This window comes from Oncorhynchus keta, chromosome 34 (assembly GCF_023373465.1).
Source record: "Oncorhynchus keta strain PuntledgeMale-10-30-2019 chromosome 34, Oket_V2, whole genome shotgun sequence".
NCBI lineage: Eukaryota > Metazoa > Chordata > Actinopteri > Salmoniformes > Salmonidae > Oncorhynchus > Oncorhynchus keta.
In genome coordinates this window covers 67554339-67578316 of record NC_068454.1, presented here as the reverse complement: position 1 = coordinate 67578316, position 23978 = coordinate 67554339, and the positions used below count along the sequence as shown (strand labels likewise).

General features: G+C 44.0%; 1 protein-coding gene across 1 annotated transcript; it reads left to right on the top strand.

Moving 5' to 3' along the window:
* Nucleotides 1–1074: 1074 nt before the first annotated feature.
* Nucleotides 1075–21405, top strand: LOC118374328 (uncharacterized). The gene is made up of 8 exons (XM_052494523.1): nt 1075–1317; nt 4214–4373; nt 4507–4578; nt 4664–4740; nt 4987–5087; nt 6485–6601; nt 7372–7446; nt 19751–21405. Coding segments are annotated over exons 1-8 (660 nt in total). The 5' UTR covers nt 1075–1260; the 3' UTR covers nt 19752–21405.
* Nucleotides 21406–23978: the final 2573 nt, after the last annotated feature.

Here is a 23978-nt window from a genome sequence, read left to right as displayed (position 1 = left end):
GAGCACAAGCGCTGTTCATGATCCAAACTGTTTACACCCCTCTTGTTGGTGGAGAGAACATTTAGCAGTTTTAAAGCTAATTTTATTGCAATTCTATACATTTTGCCATGTCTAATGTGTATTCATGAAATATTTAAATGACTCAAACATTACAACAAAGTCTATAGGCTAAAAAACCTAGCTAAAAAAACGTTAGCTGACATGAGCTAGTTGATCTGGACATTTCTGCCAAGTTATAAAAGGCTCTTTAATGACACGTTCACACGATAATCAGAACTAGGAAACTCTTTCCGACTTTCCGATTCCTTGTACGAGGCACATGTATAACTACAACCAGTTAGCTTGTCAGAAATGCCAGAGTTTCCTAGTTCCGACTAGTACATGAACGCGGCATAAGGTATGCAATTGACTGACATAACAAGAGGAAAACTGGGACCCCCGTGCCACCCCTAGTCTGGGAACCACTGGGCTCGAGCGCAGGTGTAGGCTACACATGATGACATTATTATTATGGACAAAAGAGCTACATTGTTTTTATTTGTCAAACAGGCAGCCAAGCATCAGTTATCATGTCATCAGAATAAGACCCTGAATATTTATTGGAAAGGAGCATCAAGCCCTGTGACGTTCATCATAATTTATTTCATCTGTAGCCTAATAAACTGCATGCTTTCCCGATGAGTCGTAGTGTAAGGACCACACAACATGTTTACTTCGATATGATTGTTAGCCTATTATATCAATGTTTGCACATAAAAGCGTTTCCACTGACATTTCTCGCATAATTAACTTTACCGACACAAAAAGATCCCACCTTGTCTAGCGATATTTGTTTTGTCGACATTTGGAAAGTTTGCCGAAAAATGTTCTGTTTCCATCAGGCTTGTCATATTTAAAAAAAAAAAAAAAAATCTAACATACTTTACTAGCACATAATTCCTATCAAGCTTGTGACTCTACAAACGCGATGGATGCATTTGCAGTTTAGTTAGGTTGTGTTTTGTCCAATAGGAACACATGAACGACCATATCCCCATAATGCAGCAGCAAGACACTATGGAAAGTGAACATACAACACTAATTTCTGCTGCAGTGTCGACTCTGAGGTACAAGCATTGTCCCATTTCGGCGTCTGTACATTTCCAGGAAGTTCTAGTTAACGCGGTGCATTCATTCAATCCTGTGCATTTACGTCCCGATTTCAGCTAGTAGATCGATAGATAGTTTATATAATACTTTATTAAAACTTGACACTCAAAAATGCGCAGAAGGACAGACGGTCAAGAAGCCACTGGAGATGCTAGGACAGACAAAAAGGTAGCTATCTACTGTGCTTCGATAGGCTGCTAATCTACTAGCAAGGTTAACGAGCGAGACAGAAATGTCAACACCACTACCATCTCCTCTCAGATGTTCGAATCAAACTTAACTAGCTAAGTACTACCGTAAGGCATAGCTAGTAGCCTAGGTAATTGCTGTACCTAGCCCTGATATTACTATCTTCCATTAACTTTACACTGACTACATGACTTTTATTTATTTATTTATTTTTTATTTCACCTTTATTTAACCAGGTAGGCTAGTTGAGAACAAGTTCTCATTTGCAACTGCGACCTGGCCAAGATAAAGCATAGCAGTGTGAACAGACAACACAGAGTTACACATGGAGTAAACAATTAGCGAGTCAATAACACAGTAGAAAAAAAATGGGCAGTCTATATACAATGTGTGCAAAAGGCATGAGGAGGTAGGCGAATAATACAATTTTGCAGATTAACACTGGAGTGATAAATGATCAGATGGGCATGTACAGGTAGAGATATTGGTGTGCAAAAGAGCAGAAAAGTAAATAAATAAAAACAGTATAAAAACAGTATGGGAATGAGGTAGGTGAAAAAGGGTGAGCTATTTACCTATAGACTATGTGGACATGCTGTACAGCTGCAGCGATCGGTTAGCTGCTCGGATAGCTGATGTTTGAAGTTGGAGAGGGAGATAAAAGTCTCCAACTTCAGCGATTTTTGCAATTCGTTCCAGTCACAGGCAGCAGAGTACTGGAACGAAAGGCGGCCAAATGAGGTGTTGGCTTTAGGGATGATCAGTGAGATACACCTGCTGGAGCGCGTGCTACGGATGGGTGTTGCCATCGTGACCAGTGAACTGAGATAAGGCGGAGCTTTACCTAGCATGGACTTGTAGATGACCTGGAGCCAGTGGGTCTGGCGACGAATATGTAGTGAGGGCCAGCCGACTAGAGCATACAAGTCGCAGTGGTGGGTGGTATAAGGTGCTTTAGTGACAAAACGGATGGCACTGTGGTAGACTGCATCCAGTTTGCTGAGTAGAGTGTTGGAAGCCATTTTGTAGATGACATCGCCGAAGTCGAGGATCGGTAGGATAGTCAGTTTTACTAGGGTAAGCTTGGCAGCGTGAGTGAAGGAGGCTTTGTTGCGGAATAGAAAGCCGACTCTGGATTTGATTTTTGATTGGAGATGTTTGATGTGAGTCTGGAAGGAGAGTTTGCAGTCTAGCCAGACACCTAGGTACTTATAGATGTCCACATATTCAAGGTTGGAACCATCCAGGGTGGTGATGCTAGTCGGGCATGCGGGTGCAGGCAGCGATCGGTTGAAAAGCATGCATTTGGTTTTACTCGCGTTTAAGAGCAGTTGGAGGCCACGGAAGGAGTGCTGTATGGCATTGAAGCTCGTTTGGAGGTTGGATAGCACAGTGTCCAATGACGGGCCGAAAGTATATAGAATGGTGTCGTCTGCGTAGAGGTGGATCAGGGAATCGCCCGCAGCAAGAGCAACATCATTGATATATACAGAGAAAAGAGTCGGCCCGAGAATTGAACCCTGTGGCACCCCCATAGAGACTGCCAGAGGACCGGACAGCATGCCCTCTGATTTGACACACTGAACTCTGTCTGCAAAGTAATTGGTGAACCAGGCAAGGCAGTCATCCGAAAAACCGAGGCTGTTGAGTCTGCCGATAAGAATTTGGTGATTGACAGAGTCGAAAGCCTTGGCGAGGTCGATGAAGATGGCTGCACAGTACTGTCTTTTATCGATGGCGGTTATGATATCATTTAGTACCTTGAGTGTGGCTGAGGTGCACCCGTGACCGGCTCGGAAACCAGATTGCACAGCGGAGAAGGTACGGTGGGATTCGAGATGGTCAGTGACCTGTTTGTTGACTTGGCTTTCGAAGACCTTAGATAGGCAGGGCAGGATGGATATAGGTCTATAGCAGTTTGGGTCCAGGGTGTCTCCCCTTTGAAGAGGGGGATGACTGCGGCAGCTTTCAATCCTTGGGGATCTCAGACGATATGAAAGAGAGGTTGAACAGGCTGGTAATAGGGGTTGCGACAATGGCGGCAGATAGTTTCAGAAATAGCGGGTCCAGTTTGTCAAGCCCAGCTGATTTGTACGGGTCCAGGTTTTGCAGCTCTTTCAGAACATCTGCTATCTGGATTTGGGTAAAGGAGAACCTGGAGAGGCTTGGGTGAGGAACTACGGGGGGGCGGAGCTGTTGGCCGAGGTTGGAGTAGCCAGGCGGAAGGCATGGCCAGCCGTTGAGAAGTGCTTATTGAAGTTTTCGATAATCATGGATTTATCGGTGGAGACCGTGTTTCCTAGCCTCAGTGCAGTGGGCAGCTGGGAGGAGGTGCTCTTGTTCTCCATGGACTTCACAGTGTCCCAGAACTTTTTGGAGTTGGAGCTACAGGATGCAAACTTCTGCCTGAAGAAGCTGGCCTTAGCTTTCCTGACTGACTGCGTGTATTGGTTCCTGACTTCCCTGAACAGTTGCATATCACGGGGGCTATTCGATGCTATTGCAGTCCGCCACAGGATGTTTTTGTGCTGGTCGAGGGCAGTCAGGTCTGGAGTGAACCAAGGGCTGTATCTGTTCTTGGTTCTGCATTTTTTGAACGGAGCATGCTTATCTAAAATGGTGAGGAAGTTACTTTTAAAGAATGACCAGGCATCCTCAACTGACGGGATGAGGTCAATGTCCTTCCAGGATACACGGGACTTAACTTACACGTGGACACAATGTTTTGGTTAAAGCCATTCCAAGGCTCATTGTAGAGGCATTTTGATTGACACACATGGTTATGTAACTATGGCTTTCTGACATCTGTAACTGCTAGCTAGGTAGCTTATCCACACTTTGATATAACATGTTGATTATTATTCTCCTTTGACAGACTGACAGACAACAATATCGACCACAACAAGGGGCTAAAACGAGCAGGTGCTGGTCGACTGTTACCTCAGTTGGAAAATGTCTCCTCCTCATCATCCTCATCCCTCCCTTTCTGAACTATGCATCATTGCAAAGAGAGGGCCAACTGTTACTGCCAGAAGGTAACCTGCTGCAGACATGACATTCACCTTCCTCCCTAAACTTTATTATTTAATGTGTACAGAAGGCCAATAAAACCCTTACATTATGATTAAGATTATCAGCATTGATTAATATGTATCTTTTTTTTTTCAGATGGTGAAATTATAGATATCGGTTTAGGTCAAAAGATGCACCTGATGTGCAAAGGACAAGGACAGCCAGTTGGTAAGTCTGCTAGCTTGCCAGAAATGTCAACACAACTGTCATCTCCTCTCAGATGTAAGCCCTAACTACTCTGTTTCCTGTGTAGTCATACTGGATGCCCCCACTGGTATGTCCTCTGACATCTGGTTCCATGTACAAGAGAACATTGCACTGCTAACCAAGGTAAGGAGAAATACAGCACATCGTTTCAGGCAACTCTGTTAATGATTCAACCGTTCTAGAAGGGTTTTATTTTTTCTGGTACAAACAAATTTATGGACTACATTCCCTGACCAGAAGATGATTGTGTATGATATTATTGGAACCAGGACAATATTTGCAATGTTTTTGTGACAACTGCTGATACGAAAAAGGATTGAAAAAATTAATTTGATTGATTTTCCCATTTTCCCATTTTCCCACCCACAGGTGTGCACCTATGACAGAGTGGGACTGGGGTTCAGCAAAAGAGTCCTGCAGAATGAAAGTACAGGGACGGAGAAAGTCTGGGGGATGTCAACCACTGGACGGTAAAGCATCTTGTTTTCTCTATCCTGTCATTTTAAAGTTTTACGTATAAATGCTTGTTATACTGCAATGTAAATTGTTAATATAAAGTGTTACCTAATAGGCCTCCTGAGTGGCGCAGCACTCTAAGGCAGTGCTAGAAGCGTCACTACAGATCCGGGTTCGATACCGGGCTGTGTCACAGCCGGCCGCGAGCAGGAGACTCATGGGGCGGCGCACAATTGGCCCAGCATCGTCCGGGTTATGGGAGGGTTTGGCCAGCCGGGATATCCTTGTCCCACCGCGCTGTAGCGACTCCTGTGGCAGGCCGGGCGCATGCTCGCTGGCACGGTCGCCTAGGTGTACGGTGTTTCTTCCGACACATTGGTGCGGCTGGCTACCGGGTTAAGCGGGTAGTGGGTCAAGAAGCAGTGCGGCTTGGCAGGGTCGTGTTTCAGACGGCGCACGGCTCTCAACCTTCGCCTCTTCCCAAGTCCATACAGGAGTTGCAGCGATGAGATAAGACTGTAACTGGCAATTGGATAGCACCAAATTAGGGAGAAAAAGGGGTAAAAAGTACCAAACAAATAGTGTTACCTAATAGTCTACTACTACAGTCACGGTAACAGGTGTTTGAAGTTATTCTAAAGCCCTGATTCTCAACAAGCACACACACCATTCCCTATCAGATTTAGTATTCCCCTTGGCTAAGTGCCATGTGGGGCCACCTCATGGATTGTCCAATCAGAGACATCGGGGTCCACTGCCCCACCATCTCCCTGCCATGGCCTGCCCTGTCCTTGACTCTCTCCTAATCTCTTTGGCTGACAAAGTAACGTGTTGTTGAGCATTAAATCTAAGTGATGGATGGATGTGGTTGTATGTGGACGGTCAGGTCAGCAGTCTCTGTTACCTTGGGATCTGCCCCAGGCTAACAGCAGAGCAGGCAGGCAGCCGCCGTCTTCTGATACAAGCAATCAATTACCCAGAATTCAATAAGCTGGCAAGCTGAGGGTTTGATGACTGCAATCCTGTCTGCTCCCTGCTGCAGTGAAACCTCTTCATCTCAGCCTCTTCCCTCCAATGTTGATTTATTAGTGTAAGAGACCCAACACAACAGATGGCTGGCTGTCTGTGGGGAGCTGCATTTCACCTGATGATGATGCTCCCTCTCTCTTTTTCTTTTGGATGATTTTCTGTTGGATCTCTCCTGCTTTACAAGGCAAAGTAGCCAGGGGCTTCTTCCACTAGGCTTCTTTACACTGGCTGATTTAAAGGGTTTCAATGGCAGTGTTTCTGTTTTTATGGTGTAGCTGCCGACTTAGGGGTTGATGTGTTTTACTGTAAAAGCCCTTTGTGACAGCTGTGGTTGTAAAGACATACGTTTGATGAATTGATTGATGTCTTTCCCCCCCTACAGAATGGTGGACAACCTCCACCGCCTCATCGGTTTAGCTGGTCTAGCCACGCCTCTCATCCTGGTGGGGTCTGAACTGGGCACGCTCAACGCCAGGTTCTACAGCCATATCCATGACGCGTGAGTCTCCCTGCCCACCTGGGATCTCATTGGAAAATATAGGCTAACTCGTTTCTTGTTGCGTAACTTGCCACAAGTCAAAATATATTGAGATCGCTTAGAGTGATAGGTTCACTCCAAAAGTTGGTCGATATGTTCATATCTCAAAAGTGGTTGTGTAGATTCAGCTTTATGCCTCTATCCCAAATGAATGGGAAAGCTTTGCACAGTTTTTGACATTCTCACTTTGTCATCCCTGTTTGAGTTCCATCCTATTCCCTCTCACATTATTGACTACAGTAACTCCAGTACTTCTATAGTATCATCACAATCTGTAGCTCGACTCAGCACTGCATCAAACCCAGGGACATCATAAATTCTCTACCCCCGCTCCCCACAAACACCAATGTCTGAGAAACCTAGTGATTAACACGAGCAGGGAGGGATCAGCCTCCCGGCCCGAGGTGAGAGATTTAGCGTTTCATCAGCCGTGATGTGCGGCAGTTAAGAGAGTAAATGAAGCGATGGTGAGAGGATGACACCTGCAGAACAAAATATATTCCTCCCTGGATGTGGTGATGGGGTGTGGGCCCATCCATCTGTCTGCCAGTGGGCCTAGAGCAGACAGACAGACAACCGGGGCAGAGACATCCTTCTCACACTCATTACGGATAGGACAGGACAGGAAGGGTATAGGGGATGGGTCAGAACGGACACCGGAGGCCCACTTTTTATTTCTCTCTCTTTCTGTGTCCTCTCTTTTTGTCATTGTGTTGTCTGTCCGTCCTCAGGCAGGTGTTAGACCTTGTCCTTATTGATCCCATTCCAGAGGACATCTTTGAGGAGGACCAGTGGCAGAAGTACTGGTAAGTCACCTCGAGGAGGAGGAACGGAGGGGAGGGAGAAAGGAGGAGCAGAGCGAGTTAGTAGTACTGTGTTACTCAAGCCCTAGACTCCATCCATATTTGCTGTATGGATGGTGGGTAGGATCCACTGTGGTTGATTATCTCTGTTGGACAGGAAGCAGCATTAACATGATTAATATGAGGCCAAAGGAACTCATTAGTAGATCCCACTCTCTTTCATCAGGAAGAAATGAGAGTGGAGAATTAGGGTGGGGGAGAGATGACACACATTTTAATAGTAAGTCTCTTTTTTCCCTACGCATGATTCATGTCAAGCTGTGGATAATGGACATATAACCCTATTCATATTCATTGTTCATAAATGGCCATATAGGAAAAAAGGATATTATGATAATCAGGCAGGACATTAGTGAAACTGTCAGTTATTCATAGTCATCAGTAAATAGCAGTGATTTACATAACAATATGGTAATATGCTGTAAAACAATACAGGTAAACATGTGAAAAGATGTAAGCTGAAATTAGTTTGACCCTAGCATTTACAATATTGCTTTTCTTTGTATCAATTGGAGGGCGAGTGCTACACGCTCCCCAAGCGTAATACTTTTTATCTTTGAACAACATTGTATTCAAAGTTATTATTCATGAACAAACACGTTCCATATGCTTCGCAAAAAACACATTAGTTATGCAAAATTCTTGTAACTTTTCCAAAAAGTTAGTCGAAGTTTTCCATAAATTGCGCTTGGAAGATTCCTGGAATAAGCAACGAATATGCAGGAAATCTGAGGAGCCTCCAAACGGTGGGATTTCTGGAAAACCTGTGAATTGTAGGAAAGTTCCAGGGATTTTCCGTCCCTAGTTTTGCCTCTGTTATTTCCCTCCACCAGCATCCCACTTGCTCTGTGGGGTTATATAACATTTCATTTCTTTAGTGAGATAAGAAATGAGTCGTTGAAAATGGCCTAATTTGTACGTGACTGTAAGTGGAGCCGTGTCATTTACCAGAGATATGTTTCCAATTATCCTCTGATTAATAGGCATTCATGTCATTTCCCTGCTGCCTAGCAGACTACAGTGTACTGGCTGGAGATCCAATTACTCTGCAACCTAGAAATCAACTGAGGAAAGGATTGCTGCATGAAGTAAACTTATATTATTAGTCTCTGATTTAAGATAGAAAACAAGAAATATGAAAATGTAATATCAAGATGACTTGAAACCAGTTTTGTAGTTCTATCCAGAGCCACCGGAGTGTGTGTGTATTTACATTCTTCAGAACATCGTCTGATACAACTCAACATTCATACAACGTTCTACATTCGGCGTGATGGTACCTGAGGAGTGCTGTAGTGTAGAGAGGAGACGGTATCAGCGAGGCTCCTCTCTGCCTGGGCTCCAGGATTTACTCATCAAAGTCCTTCTCATTAACCACGGCTCTCTCCCAAATTACTGCTGTTTTATCAGACAAAATGAATCGGCACCGTCTCCTGAGAACTTCTCCTGTTTTGTGCATTATTTTATATGGACTTGAAAGTAGAGTGAGATGGAGGCTAGAGTTCGCTCGCCTTAAACTGATATGCTCTATTTCACCATTGTCTCAGTTTGGATCCCAGGCTATATCTTTCCTTTTGGTATTTCTCCTCTGAGGCTAGAAGCCAGAGATGATACTTCCTGGTGAGAAATAAAGTCAGAACGGCAGGAGTTAGTGGAAGCCCCTCTGTCTAGCCATACAGATTGCATTCATTCAGGGACGTGGTTTTAGTTGGATCCCTACAGAATGAAACGCATACAATCAGTTTGTTTTCTTTGCCCTGAAAATGGGTCTTGTGAAGTTGACCCAATTTTATATGTACATTGTCTTCGCGTTCCCACCTGATGATATATAGATTGCGTGGGGGTTTTCTGATAGTATAGTATTTAGCAGAATCACATAAGATCTGCAGTCAGTCAGCCCTACACTCTCCCTAAAGTCTACAGTAGACAATGGCCTACATGTAAATACAACACATTGTCATGAAGGCCAGATTCCTAATATCTACTGTAACAGTCAGTGTTTAGTGTTTTATATAGGAAGGAGATACCAGACTTCAGGAACCGTAGATACCAGACTTCAGGAACCGTAGATACCAGACTTCAGGAACCGTAGATACCAGACTTCAGGAACCGTAGATACCAGACTTCAGGAACCGTAGATACCAGACTTCAGGAACCGTAGATACCAGACTTCAGGAACCGTAGATACCAGACTTCAGGAACCGTAGATACCAGACTTCAGGAACCGTAGATACCAGAGTTTATAATTGCACCTCATAACGTGTGTGAGAGCCAGTGTTCATGTGTGTCTATAAGAATTGGTGTATTACAGAATGAATTTGTCTCTGGAAAATATTGACTCCTATTTAATATAATCCAAAACAGGGGGAAGTATTCTATTTTAATGAGCTTGTCCTTATTGTTTGTTTAATGAGCGTTGAGTGATTGTCAAAACACCATTTTACTCTAGCTTTTCAAATGTGTTTACTCAAACTGAATCCTTTGCATCATGAAATCACTGGGGTATAACTATTTAGAAATAGGCTAATTGCATTCATGATGTTGCTTATTTCCTGTATTTCAGATATTCAGGACAGTTGTTTTCATGTTAGTATGAGCAACATCTGCCCTCTTCATAATATCAAGTAGAAGAAAAGGACAATGCTGGTTAAAGGTGAGAGGAAGATGGCTTAGTGTCCAAAGAAGGGGTTTACTTTAAAGGGTTAATGGTTGGTTAACCTGCAGGGACATTTTAAATGAGCAGAACCAGAGGGTCAAAGCAATGTGACTGATGGTGTGGTGGAGGTGATAGAAGCCCCACCTGACTGGCTATCTCTCAGCAGGCAGACATGAGCTACTGTACCAGCTGGGGGTGATGGGCATGGCCCAGCTGGGGGGCTTGGACTGGGCATGGCCCAGCTGGTGTGGTATGTGGTGGGCCAACCTGGTCTGGTGGTGGATCAGTCTCACCTGTATGGAAACCTGATGGAGTTATGAGTCCAGATGGAGACTCCATATCACATCCAGCCAGGCCCCATTCATCATCTGATCCCTCATTAGTACCCTGAGCACACTGAGGATACAGACTGTCTCAGACGGCCCTGGGCACACTGAGGATACAGACGGTCTCAGACGGCCCTGGGCACACTGAGGATACAGACGGTCTCAGACGGCCCTGGGCACACTGAGGATACAGACGGTCTCAGACGGCCCTGGGCACACTGAGGATACAGACGGTCTCAGACGGCCCTGGGCACACTGAGGATACAGACGGTCTCAGACGGCCCTGGGCACACTGAGGATACAGACGGTCTCAGACGGCCCTGGGCACACTGAGGATACAGACGGTCTCAGACGGCCCTGGGCACACTGAGGATACACACGGTCTCAGACCGCCCTGGGCACACTGAGGATACAGACGGTCACACAGACGGCCCTGGGCCCTGGGCACACTGAGGATACACACGGTCTCCCTGGGCAGAGGATACCGCCAGGCTGGGCACACTGAGGATACACACGGTCTCAGGCCGCCCTGGGCACACTGAGGATACAGACGGTCTCAGGCGGCCCTGGGCACACTGAGGATACAGACGGTCTCAGACGGCCCTGGGCACACTGAGGATACACACGGTCTCAGACCGCCCTGGGCACACTGAGGATACACACGGTCTCAGGCGGCCCTGGGCACACTGAGGATACACACGGTCTCAGACCGCCCTGGGCACACTGAGGATACACACGGTCTCAGGCGGCCCTGGGCACACTGAGGATACACACGGTCTCAGACCGCCCTGGGCACACTGAGGATACACACGGTCTCAGACGGCCCTGGGCACACTGAGGATACACAGGATACAGGTCTCAGACCGCCCTGGGCACACAGGATACAGACAGACGGTCTCAGACAGGCCCTGGGCACACTGAGGATACAGACTGTCTCAGACGGCCCTGGGCACACTGGATACAGGATACAGAGGATACACACGGTCTCAGACGGCCCTGGGCACACTGAGGATACAGACCCTGGGCACACTGAGGATACACACGGTCTCAGACGGCCTTGGGCACACTGGGGATACACACTGGGCAGGATACAGACGGGGCACACTGAGGATACACAGGTCTCAGACGGCCCTGGGCACACTGAGGATACACACGGTCTCAGACCGCCCTGGGCACACTGAGGATACACAGACGGTCTCAGGCGGCCCTGGGCACACAGGATACACGGTCTCAGACGGGGCACACTGAGGATCTCAGACGGCCCTGGGCACACTGAGGATACAGACTGTCTCAGACGGCCCTGGGCACACTGAGGATACAGACACACTGGGATCTCAGACGGCCCTGGGCACACTGAGGATACAGACTGTCTCAGACGGCCCTGGGCACACTGAGGATACACACGGTCTCAGACGGCCCTGGGCACACTGAGGATACACACGGTCTCAGACGGCCCTGGGCACACTGAGGATACAGACTGTCTCAGACGGCCCTGGGCACACTGAGGATACACACGGTCTCAGACGGCCCTGGGCACACTGAGGATACACACGGTCTCAGACGGCCCTGGGCACACTGAGGATACACACGGTCTCAGACGGCCCTGGGCACACTGAGGATACACACGGTCTCAGACGGCCCTGGGCACACTGAGGATACACACGGTCTCAGACCGCCCTGGGCACACAGGATACACACGGTCTCAGACGGCCCTGGGCACACTGAGGATACACACGGTCTCAGACGGCCTTGGTCACACTGTGTGTGTGTTCCCGTTCATGTTTTTCTGACACCCCCCTAGCCAGACCGGTAGCAGACGAAGGGAGGCAGAGATGACAGACAGACAGCAGTCCAGCCACTCTGCAGGCCAGGCTCCAAACCTCCCAACCCCTGTCATGGGGCACTCAGGGGCCCAGATTACCCTCTTCACTAATGGTCATTTGGAGAAGACAAGACTTGGAGAGGACAGTAACACCAGGAAATATGACGCACTCTGTTAGGATGTCGATTGACGATAATTGAAAAAACCCTGACTGCGAGTGTGAATCTTTCAAGTGTGTGTGTGTGTGTGTACGCGAGAGAGAGGGAGTGAGTGTGTGTTACTCTGCGACAGAGAATAGCCATGACTGTTTCTTTCTGCCTCTCAGCCTCTGCTAACTGTTAGAACAACACAGCTCCCCAGAGACAAGCAGGAGAGTCAGGAACCCCAATTAATTGTAATTGGCACCGCTGTAAGCATAACTATTGTTGCTCCGTTCCACTAATGAAGCACGGCTGTCACGGGCACCCATGTATTTCCTCCACTAGAATCTATAGTATTGACTCAGGGAGGAAGGAACCGCTGCTTGCGCTGGCTGTTCTGGGCAGTACAACACTGCCACACTGTGGCCAAGTGGGGAATTGCTCTGTTGGTTTAATGTCTGCATGCATTCATTCATGTCTCTAGTTTCAGTAGTTGTTAATCTCAGGAAGAATGGCACTTTGATTTACAAATGTTCGCAGTTTGAATGTGACTGGAGTCCTGTATTAGATGTATTTCCAAGTAACACTACAAGGTAGCAATGAGAATAGTTCTACCTTCTGTTTGGTGTCACTGCGTGTCACAGGAATCTCCCCATTAATCACTTGTAGTTTTATATTGTACTATTTCTTTTTGACATTTGTGTAATGAATCTCTGTTTTATACACGTGCAATAGTCCATATTTACTCCTGTAATAGTCTTTGTTCGGTTTCCTTTCTCTCCTGTAATAGTCCTTGTTCTGTTTCGTTTCTCTCCTGTAATAGTCCTTGTTCTGTTTCCTTTTTCTCCTGTAATAGTCCTTGTTCTGTTTCCTTTCTCTCCTGTAATAGTCCTTGTTCTGTTTCCTTTCTCTCCTGTAATAGTCCTTGTTCTGTTTCCTTTCTCTCCTGTAATAGTCCTTGTTCTGTTTCCTTTCTCTCCTGTAATAGTCCTTGTTCTGTTTTCTTTCTCTCCTGTAATAGTCCTTGTTCCGTTTTCTCTTCTGTTTTCTCTCCTGTAATAGTCCTTGTTCCGTTTTCTTTCTCTCCTGTAATAGTCCTTGTTCCGTTTTCTCTTCTGTTTTCTCTCCTGTAATAGTCCTTGTTCCGTTTTCTCTTCTGTTTTCTCTCCTGTAATAGTCCTTGTTCCGTTTTCTTTCTCTCCTGTAATAGTCCTTGTTCCGCTTTCTCTTCTGTTTTCTCTCCTGTAATAGTCCATGTTCCGTTTTCTTTCTCTCCTGTAATAGTCCTTGTTCCGTTTTCTCTTCTGTTTTCTTTCCTGTAATAGTCCTTGTTCCGTTTTCTTTCTCTCCTGTAATAGTCCTTGTTCCGTTTTCTCTTCTGTTTTCTCTCCTGTAATAGTCCTTGTTCTGTTTTCTTTCTCTCCTGTAATAGTCCTTGTTCTGTTTTTTCTCTCCTGTTAGTCCTTGTTCTTTTCTCTCCTGTAATAGTCTGTTTTTTTCTCTCTCCTGTAATAGTCCTTGTTCTGTTTTCTCTCCTCTGTTTTCTCTCCTCCTGTAATAGTCCATGTTCCGTTTTCTTTCTCTCCTGTAATAGTCCTTGTTCTGTTTTCTCTTCTGTTTTCTCTCCTGTAATAGTCCTTGTTCTGTTTTCTTTCTCTCCTGTAATAGTCCTTGTTCTGTTTCTTTTTCTCCTGTAATAGTCCTTCTCCTCTCCTGTAATAGTCCTTGTTCTGTTTTCTTTCTCTCCTGTAATAGTCCTTGTTCTGTTTCTTCTCTCTCTGTAATAGTCCTTGTTTGTTTTCTTTCTCTCAATAGTCCTTGTAATAGTCCTTGTTCAATTTTCTCTTCTGTTTTCTCTCCTCCTGTAATAGTCCTTGTTCTGTTTTCTCTCTCTCCTGTAATAGTCCTTGTTCTGTTTTCTCTCTCCTGTAATAGTCCTTGTTCCGTTTTCTTTCTCTCCTGTAATAGTCCTTTTTCTGTTTTCTCTTCTGTTTTCTCTCCTGTAATAGTCCTTGTTCCGTTTTCTCTTCTGTTTTCTTTCTCTCCTGTAATAGTCCTTGTTCTGTTTTCTTTCTCTCCTGTAATAGTCCTTGTTCTGTTTTCTTTCTCTCCTGCAATAGTCCTTGTTCTGTTTCCTTTCTCTCCTGCAATAGTCCTTGTTCTGTTTCCTTTCTCTCCTGCAATAGTCCTTGTTCTGTTTCCTTTCTCTCCTGTAATAGTCCTTGTTCCATTTTCTCTTCTGTTTTCTCTCCTGTAATAGTCCTTGTTCCGTTTTCTTTCTCTCCTGTAATAGTCCTTGTTCTGTTTTCTTTCTCTCCTGTAATAGTCCATGTTTCGTTTTCTTTCTCTCCTGTAATAGTCCTTGTTCTGTTTTCTCTTCTGTTTTCTCTCCTGTAATAGTCCATGTTCCGTTTTCTTTCTCTCCTGTAATAGTCCTTGTTCTGCTTTCTCTTCTGTTTTCTCTCCTGTAATAGTCCTTGTTCTGTCTTCTTTCTCTCCTGTAATAGTCCTTGTTCTGTTTTCTCTCCTGTAATAGTCCTTGTTCTGTTTTCTCTCCTGTAATAGTCCTTGTTCTGTTTTCTCTCCTGTAATAGTCCTTGTTCTGTTTTCTCTCCTGTAATAGTCCTTGTTCAATTTTCTCTCCTGTAATAGTCCTTGTTCTGTTTTCTTTCTCTCCTGTAATAGTCCTTGTTCCGTTTTCTCTTCTGTTTTCTTTCTCTCCTGTAATAGTCCTTGTTCCGTTTTCTCTTCTGTAATTCCTTGTTCCGTTTTCTCTCCTTACTCCTGTAATAGTCCTTGTTCTGTTTTCTTTTGTTCTGTTTCTTTCTCCTGTAATAGTCCTTGTTCTGTTTCCTTTTTTTCTCTCCTGTAATAGTCCTTGTTCTGTTTTCTGTTTTCTCTCCTGTAATAGTCCTTGTTCTGTTTTCTTTCTCTCTGTAATAGTCCTTGTTCTGTTTTCTCTCCTTCTTGTTCTGTTTTCTCTCCTGTAATAGTCCTTGTTCTGTTTCTTTCTCTCCTGTAATAGTCCTTGTTCAGTTTCCTTGTTCTGTTTTCTCTCTGTAATAGTCCTTGTTCTGTTTTCTCTCCTGTAATAGTCCTAAATGTAGTCCTTGTTTTTCTCTCCTGTAATAGTCCTTGTTTTGTTTTCTCTCTCCCTTGTTCTGTTTTTCTCTCTCCTGTAATAGTCCTTGTTCCGTTTTCTTCTCTCTCTCTGTAATAGTCCTTGTTCCGTTTTTTTCTTTCTCTCCTGTAATAGTCCTTGTTCTGTTTTCTTTCTCTCCTGTAATAGTCCTTGTTCCATTTTCTCTTCTGTTTTCTCTCCTGTAATAGTCCTTGTTCTGTTTTTTGTTCTGTTTCCTTTCTTTCTCCCTGCAATAGTCCTTGTTCTGTTTTCTGTTTCCTTTCTCTCCTGCAATAGTCCTTGTTCTGTTTCCTTTCTCTCCTGTAATAGTCCTGGTTCCGTTTTCTCTTCTGTTTTCTCTCCTGTAATAGTCCTTGTTCTGTTTTCTCTTCTGTTTTCTCTCCTGTAATAGTCCTTGTTCTGTTTTCTTTCTCTACTGTAATAGTCCTTGTTCTGTTTTCTTTCTCTACTGTAATAGTCCCTGTTCTGTTTTCTTTCTCTACTGTAATAGTCCTTGTTCTGTTTTCTTTCTCTACTGTAATAGTCCTTGTTCTGTTTTCTTTCTCTACTGTAATAGTCCTTGTTCTGTTTTCTTTCTCTACTGTAATAGTCCTTGTTCTGTTTTCTTTCTCTACTGTAATAGTCCTTGTTCCGTTTTCTCTTTTCTCTCCTGTAATAGTCCTTGTTCTGTTTTTTTCTCTACTGTAATAGTCCTTGTTCTGTTTTCTTTCTCTACTGTAATAGTCCTTGTTCCGTTTTTCTCTCTCCTGTAATAGTCCTTGTTCTGTTTGTCTCTCTCCTGTAATAGTCCTTGTTCCGTTTTCTCTCTCCTGTAGTAGTCCTTGTTCCGTTTTTCTCTCTCCTGTAGTAGTCCTTGTTCCGTTTTTCTCTCTCCTGTAGTAGTCCTTGTTCCGTTTTTCTCTCTCCTGTAGTAGTCCTTGTTCCGTTTTTCTCTCTCCTGTAGTAGTCCTTGTTCCGTTTTTCTCTCTCCTGTAATAGTCCTTGTTCCGTTTTTCTCTCTCCTGTAATAGTCCTTGTTCCGTTTTTCTCTCTCCTGTAATAGTCCTTGTTCTGTTTTCTCTTCTGTTTTCTCTCCTGTAATAGTCCTTGTTCTGTTTTCTTTCTCTCCTGTAATAGTCCTTGTTCTGTTTCCTTTCTCTCCTGTAATAGTCCTTGTTCTGTTTTCTTTCTCTCCTGTAATAGTCCTTGTTCTGTTTTCTTTCTCTCCTGTAATAGTCCTTGTTCTGTTTTCTTTCTCTCCTGTCATAGTCCTTGTTCTGTTTTCTTTCTCTCCTGTCATAGTCCTTGTTCTGTTTTCTCTCCTGTAATAGTCCTTGTTCCGTTTTCTATCCTACTCATGTAATAGTTGCAAGTTGATGTTTATTTTCATGAATCTTGCCCAGGAGGCAGAACTGACCCATTTCCACTAGATGGGCCAGCTGCAAAGTTAAAATTGGCCATAATGTGCTTTTTGGATGTAATTTAAGATCAGGGTTAGACATTATTCTTAACAGTGTGGTTAGGGTTATGTTTAAAATAAGAATGTATGAATTTGTGGCTGTGCCAGCTAGTGACCACTCTGCAGAGTTGCCTCCAGGGCAAGATTCATGACAATAAAATGCCAACCTGCTTAATAATCCATGTTCTATGTTCTCTGCTACTCGTGTAATAGTCCATGTTCTGGGTTCTATGTTCTCTGCTACTCGTGTAATAGTCCATGTTCTGGGTTCTATGTTCTCTGCTACTCGTGTAATAATCCATGTTCTGGGTTCTATGTTCTCTGCTACTCGTGTAATAGTCCATGTTCTGGGTTCTATGTTCTCTGTTACTCGTGTAATAGTCCATGTTCTGGGTTCTAACCTACTTAACAGTCCCTTTTTCTGTGTTCTACTGTAATAGTCCATGTTCTGTGTTCTCTGCTACTCGTGTAATAGTCCATGTTCTGGGTTCTATGTTCTCTGCTACTCGTGTAATAATCCATGTTCTGGGTTCTATGTTCTCTGTTACTCGTGTAATAGTCCATGTTCTGGGTTCTAACCTACTTAACAGTCCCTTTTTCTGTGTTCTCATGTAATAGTCCATGTTCTGTGTTCTCTCCTAGTCATGTAATAGAACATGTTCTACTGGTGTAATAGTCTGTTTTGTCCGTGAGCTCCCTCTCAGGTAATGGAGGCCCTGCATATGGAATGACATGCTAATGAGGCAGGGCCCTCTTATCTTGTCGGGGGGGCCAAATTCCGACAGTGAATTGCGACAGTTGTAACAAAAGTAACAGAGCGTCTATTCAGCCTGCACTAATCCAGATGGGAAAGTCAAACAGCAGAAAGTCCGCCGCACAAACTCATTTCATCACGTTATTCATTTAGATATTGCCTTGCCGCTCCTGAGGAGGAAGGGGAAAGAAGAGCCCTCTGAAATGACCAACATGGCTGAGGTGCTCTACATGGTTCCTCCACTCCCTCTCCCTCTACCCTCTTATCGCCTTAATTCATCCCGCCAATCTGGGCTGTCTTTACCCACTAAATTTCCCTTTGACACGCATGCCTTCCCTCGCATAATCCTCCCTCCCGGGCAGAATTAAAAATGGAGAAAAAGAGGAGGGAATAGGAAGGGACAGGACAGGTGGCTGGAGAATCCTTGAAATAATGCCACAGACAGACAGCAATGATTTGACCAGATCCAAACAGGGGCAGAGTTTTTATGGAGATGAAAAGGTGACAGGTGGAAATGTGTGGAGACCGAGAAGTCCCTAAAGAGCCAGGTTATAAGAGTCCCTTCTAAATTGTGGGGCGAGAATGACTTCAGGTGTCGAACTAGTGGCAAGGAAGATGATAGAATGTCTGATTTGAAGAAAAAAAATGGTCTGTGAAAGGCTGAAATTGGGAAAGGTAGCAGCAACTATTTTCCTGTCTGCTGCCACCATTAAACTTTTGTCTATTTGTGACTTCTTCCTACCGGCCCTGCTACCATGCAGCCATTAGGGGTCCGGCGTTGCCATCAGCCATTTTGGTTGGTTGCTGTGTAGCAGGTAGAACGTCTCATTGACGGCACGTGCATTGTAGCTGAAGTTTAAGACTGGAAGACTGTTAGCATTTGTATCTCGAAATACCTGAGCACTAATCAGGTTACAGCCTCGTCTAGACATCAGGTTACAGCCTCGTCTAGACATCAGGTTACAGCCTCGTCTAGACATCAGGTTACAGCCTCGTCTAGACATCAGGTTACAGCCTCGTCTAGACATCAGGTTACAGCCTCGTCTAGACATCAGGTTACAGCCTCGTCTAGACATCAGGTTACAGCCTCGTCTAGACATCAGGTTACAGCCTCGTCTAGACATCAGGTTACAGCCTCGTCTAGACATCAGGTTACAGCCTCGTCTAGACATCAGGTTACAGCCTTATAAGGATTTAAATCCTTTGACAAAGTTTCATAACTCAATACGTGGGAAATAAGCCAATGTCGATTAGAGGTGAAGGCTGTGGGGTGAGCACCATGGGTCAGGGGTGTGAACTCTAGGTTGGGGCCTGACTGGAGGCTGTGGGTCTGACTAGGACTATGGGGTGGACTGAGGCCTGGCTGGAGGCTGTGGGTCTGACTAGCACTGTGTGGGGTGGGCTGAGGCCTGGCTGTGGGTCTGACTAGGACTATGGGGTGGGCTGAGGCCTGGCTGGAGGCTGTGGGTCTGACTAGCACTGTGTGGGGGGGGGGGGGGTTGGCTGAGAGCTAGGGCTGGGGGTGCACTGAGGGCAAGGGCTCAGGGCTGTGGGTGGGTGGGCTGCACACTAGGGGTGGCAGAGGGGGGCAGACCTCACTATTGATTGGGCTCTGCAGGCTGAGACCAGACAATTCGAAGCACCAGTGAGCCGAGACCGATTGGCCCTCCTGAGTTACAAAATGTCTGTGCTGCTTTCCTCATTTGTCCCAAAAAATATCTCTCATTCTCTCCTGTCAAAACATCTGTTAGAGAAAGTTTGGAATTTTGGCTGAAAATACATATTTATTAATATCATATTTATAATGAATATTCCCAATAGGTCTGTTTTTAAACCGATGCGACATTGTCTGTATGTAACACTGCTGTAACCAAGATTGTTCAGAATAAACGCATCGCTATGATGTTGTAGGTGAAACGAAGGTCAAAGACTCTGCTAGCCTCATCTCTCCCCTGCAATCTCTGTTTAGAGGGCTTATTGCTGCTGGCCTAAAGAACAGTGAAACACAGCCTAAAGAACAGTGAAACACAGCCTAAAGAAGAGTGAAACCCATCCTAAAGAAGAGTGTAACACAGCCTAAAGAACAGTGAAACACAGCCTAAAGAAGAGTGAAACACAGCCTAAAGAAGAGTGAAACCCATCCTAAAGAAGAGTGAAACCCATCCTAAAGAAGAGTGAAACACAGCCTAAAGAAGAGTGTAACACAGCCTAAATAACAGTGTAACACAGCCTAAAGAACAGTGAAACCCATCCTAAAGAACAGTGAAACCCATCCTAAAGAAGAGTGAAACACAGCCTAAAGAAGAGTGAAACACAGCCTAAAGAAGAGTGAAACACAGCCTAAAGAAGAGTGAAACACAGCCTAAAGAAGAGTGAAACACAGCCTAAAGAAGAGTGAAACACAGCCTAAAGAAGAGTGAAACACAGCCTAAAGAAGAGTGAAACACAGCCTAAAGAAGAGTGAAACACAGCCTAAAGAAGAGTGAAACACAGCCTAAAGAAGAGTGAAACACAGCCTAAAGAAGAGTGAAACACAGCCTAAAGAAGAGTGAAACACAGCCTAAAGAAGAGTGAAACACAGCCTAAAGAAGAGTGAAACACAGCCTAAAGAAGAGTGAAACACAGCCTAAAGAAGAGTGAAACACAGCCTAAAGAAGAGTGAAACACAGCCTAAAGAACAGTGAAACACAGCCTAAAGAACAGTGAAACACAGCCTAAAGAACAGTGAAACACAGCCTAAAGAACAGTGAAACACAGCCTAAAGAACAGTGAAACACAGCCTAAAGAACAGTGAAACACATCCTAAAGAACAGTGAAACACATCCTAAAGAACAGTGAAACACAGCCTAAAGAACAGTGAAACACAGCCTAAAGAACAGTGAAACACAGCCTAAAGAACAGTGAAACACAGCCTAAAGAACAGTGAAACACAGCCTAAAGAACAGTGAAACACAGCCTAAAGAACAGTGAAACACAGCCTAAAGAACACTGAAACACAGCCTAAAGAACAGTGAAACACAGCCTAAAGAACAGTGAAACACAGCCTAAAGAACAGTGAAACACAGCCTAAAGAACAGTGAAACACAGCCTAAAGAACAGTGAAACACATCCTAAAGAACAGTGAAACACAGCCTAAAGAACAGTGAAACACAGCCTAAAGAACAGTGAAACACATCCTAAAGAACAGTGAAACACATCCTAAAGAACAGTGAAACACATCCCAAAGAACAGTGAAACACATCCTAAAGAACAGTGAAACACAGCCTAAAGAACAGTGAAACACATCCCAAAGAACAGTGAAACACATCCCAAAGAACAGTGAAACACAGCCTAAAGAACAGTGAAACACAGCCTAAAGAACAGTGAAACACAGCCTAAAGAACAGTGAAACACAGCCTAAAGAACAGTGAAACACAGCCTAAACAGTGAAACACAGCCTAAAGAACAGTGAAACACAGCCTAAAGAACAGTGAAACACAGCCTAAAGAACAGTGAAACACAGCCCAAAGAACAGTGAAACACAGCCCAAAGAACAGTGAAACACAGCCTAAAGAACAGTGAAACACAGCCTAGCCTAGAGCTGTTTTCTAATCAGACTCCATTCTTTTCAGTATTGAGATTTCATTTCATAACAGGATTGTAAATGTTGTGTTCTGTGTCTCTACAGTTACAGTCAAATGTTGTTGTGTTCTGTGTCTCTATAGTTACAGTCAAATGTTGTTGTGTTCTGTGCCTAAAGTTACAGTCAAATGTTGCTGTGTCTCTAAAGTCACAGTGTTCTGTGTCTGTAAAGTCACAGCCTGTGTCTGTAGGTAAGAACAGTTGAAACACAGCTCTATAGTTACAGTCACATGTGTGTTCTGTGTCTCTAAGTTACAGTCACATGTTGCTGTGTCTCTATAGTTACAGTCACATGTTGTGTTCTGTGTCTCTAAGTTAGACATGTTGTTGTGTTCTGTGTCTCTACAGTTACAGTCATGTTGTTGTGTTCTGTGTCTCTATAACAGTCACATGTTGTTGTGTTCTGTGTCTCTATAGTTACAGTCACATGTTGTTGTGTTCTGTGTCTCTATAGTTACAGTCACATGTTGTTGTGTTCTGTGTCTCTATAAGTACAGTCAGTTGTGTTCTGTGTCTCTAAATGTTGTTGTGTTCTGTGTCTCTATAGTTAGTCAGTTGTTGTGTTCAAATTAGTTGTTGTGTTTCTGTGTCTCTACAGTTACAGTCACATGTTGTTGTGTTCTGTGTCTCTATAGTTACAGTCACATGTTGTGTTCTGTGTCTCTATAGTTACAGTCACATGTTGTGTGTTCTGTGTCTCCATAGTTACATGTCAAATAGTTAGTCACATGTTGTGTTCTGTGTCTCCATAGTTAGTCACATGTTGTTGTGTTCTGTGTCTCTATAGTTACAGTCACATGTTGTTGTGTTCTGTGTCTATAGTTACAGTCACATGTTGTGTTCTGTGTCTCTATAGTTACAGTCACATGTTGTTGTGTTCTGTGTCTCTATAGTTACAGTCACATGTTGTTGTGTTCTGTGTCTCTATAGTTAGTCACATGTTGTTGTGTTCTGTGTCTCTATAGTTACAGTCACATGTTGTTGTGTTCTGTGTCTCTATAGTTACAGTCACATGTTGTTGTGTTCTGTGTCTCCATAGTTAGTCACATGTTGTTGTGTTCTGTGTCTCTATAGTTACAGTCACATGTTGTGTTCTGTGTCTCTATAGTTACAGTCACATGTTGTGTTCTGTGTCTCTATAGTTACAGTCACATGTTGTTGTGTTCTGTGTCTCTATAGTTAGTCACATGTTGTTGTGTTCTGTGTCTCCATAGTTAGTCACATGTTGTTGTGTTCTGTGTCTCCATAGTTAGTCACATGTTGTTGTGTTCTGTGTCTCTATAGTTACAGTCACATGTTGTTGTGTTCTGTGTCTCCATAGTTAGTCACATGTTGTTGTGTTCTGTGTCTCTATAGTTACAGTCACATGTTGTGTTCTGTGTCTCTATAGTTAGTCACATGTTGTTGTGTTCTGTGTCTCCATAGTTAGTCACATGTTGTTGTGTTCTGTGTCTGTAGGTACAGTCACATTTTGTGTTCTGTGTCTCCATAGTTAGTCACATGTTGTTGTGTTCTGTGTCTCCATAGTTAGTCACATGTTGTTGTGTTCTGTGTCTCTAGGTACAGTCAGTTACAGTCACATGTTGTGTTCTGTGTTCTGTGTCTGTGTCTCTATAGTTACAGTCACTGTGTTGTGTTCTGTGTCTCTATAGTTAGTCACATGTTGTGTTCTGTGTCATGTTGTTTGTTGTGTTCTGTGTCTCTATAGTTACAGTCACATGTTGTTGTGTTCTGTGTCTCTATAGTTACAGTCACATGTTGTTTCTGTGTTCTGTAAGTACAGTCACATAGTTAGTCACATGTTGTTGTGTTCTGTGTCTCTATAGTTACAGTCACATGTTGTGTTCTGTGTCTATAGTTACAGTCACATGTTGTGTTCTGTGTTACAGTCACATGTGTCTCACATATAGTTACAGTCACTATAGTTACAGTCACATGTTGTGTTCTGTGTCTCTATAGTTAGTCACATGTTGTTGTGTTCTGTGTCTCTATAGTTAGTCACATGTTGTGTTCTGTGTCTCTATAGTTACAGTCACATGTTGTGTTCTGTGTCTGTAGGTACAGTCACATGTTGTTGTGTTCTGTGTCTCTATAGTTAGTCACATGTTGTGTTCTGTGTCTCTATAGTTACAGTCACATGTTGTGTTCTGTGTCTCTATAAGTACAGTCACATGTTGTGTTCTGTGTCTCTACAGTTACAGTCACATGTTGTTGTGTTCTGTGTCTCTATAGTTACAGTCACATGTTGTGTTCTGTGTCTATAGTTAGTCACATGTTGTTGTGTTCTGTGTCTGTAGGTACAGTCACATGTTGTTGTGTTCTGTGTCTATAGTTAGTCACATTTTGTGTTCTGTGTCTCCATAGTTAGTCACATGTTGTTGTGTTCTGTGTCTCTACAGTTACAGTCACATGTTGTTGTGTTCTGTGTCTCTATAGTTACAGTCACATGTTGTGTTCTGTGTCTCTATATTTAGTCACATGTTGTTGTGTTCTGTGTCTCTACAGTTACAGTCACATGTTGTTGTGTTCTGTGTCTCTATAGTTAGTCACATGTTGTGTTCTGTGTCTCTATAGTT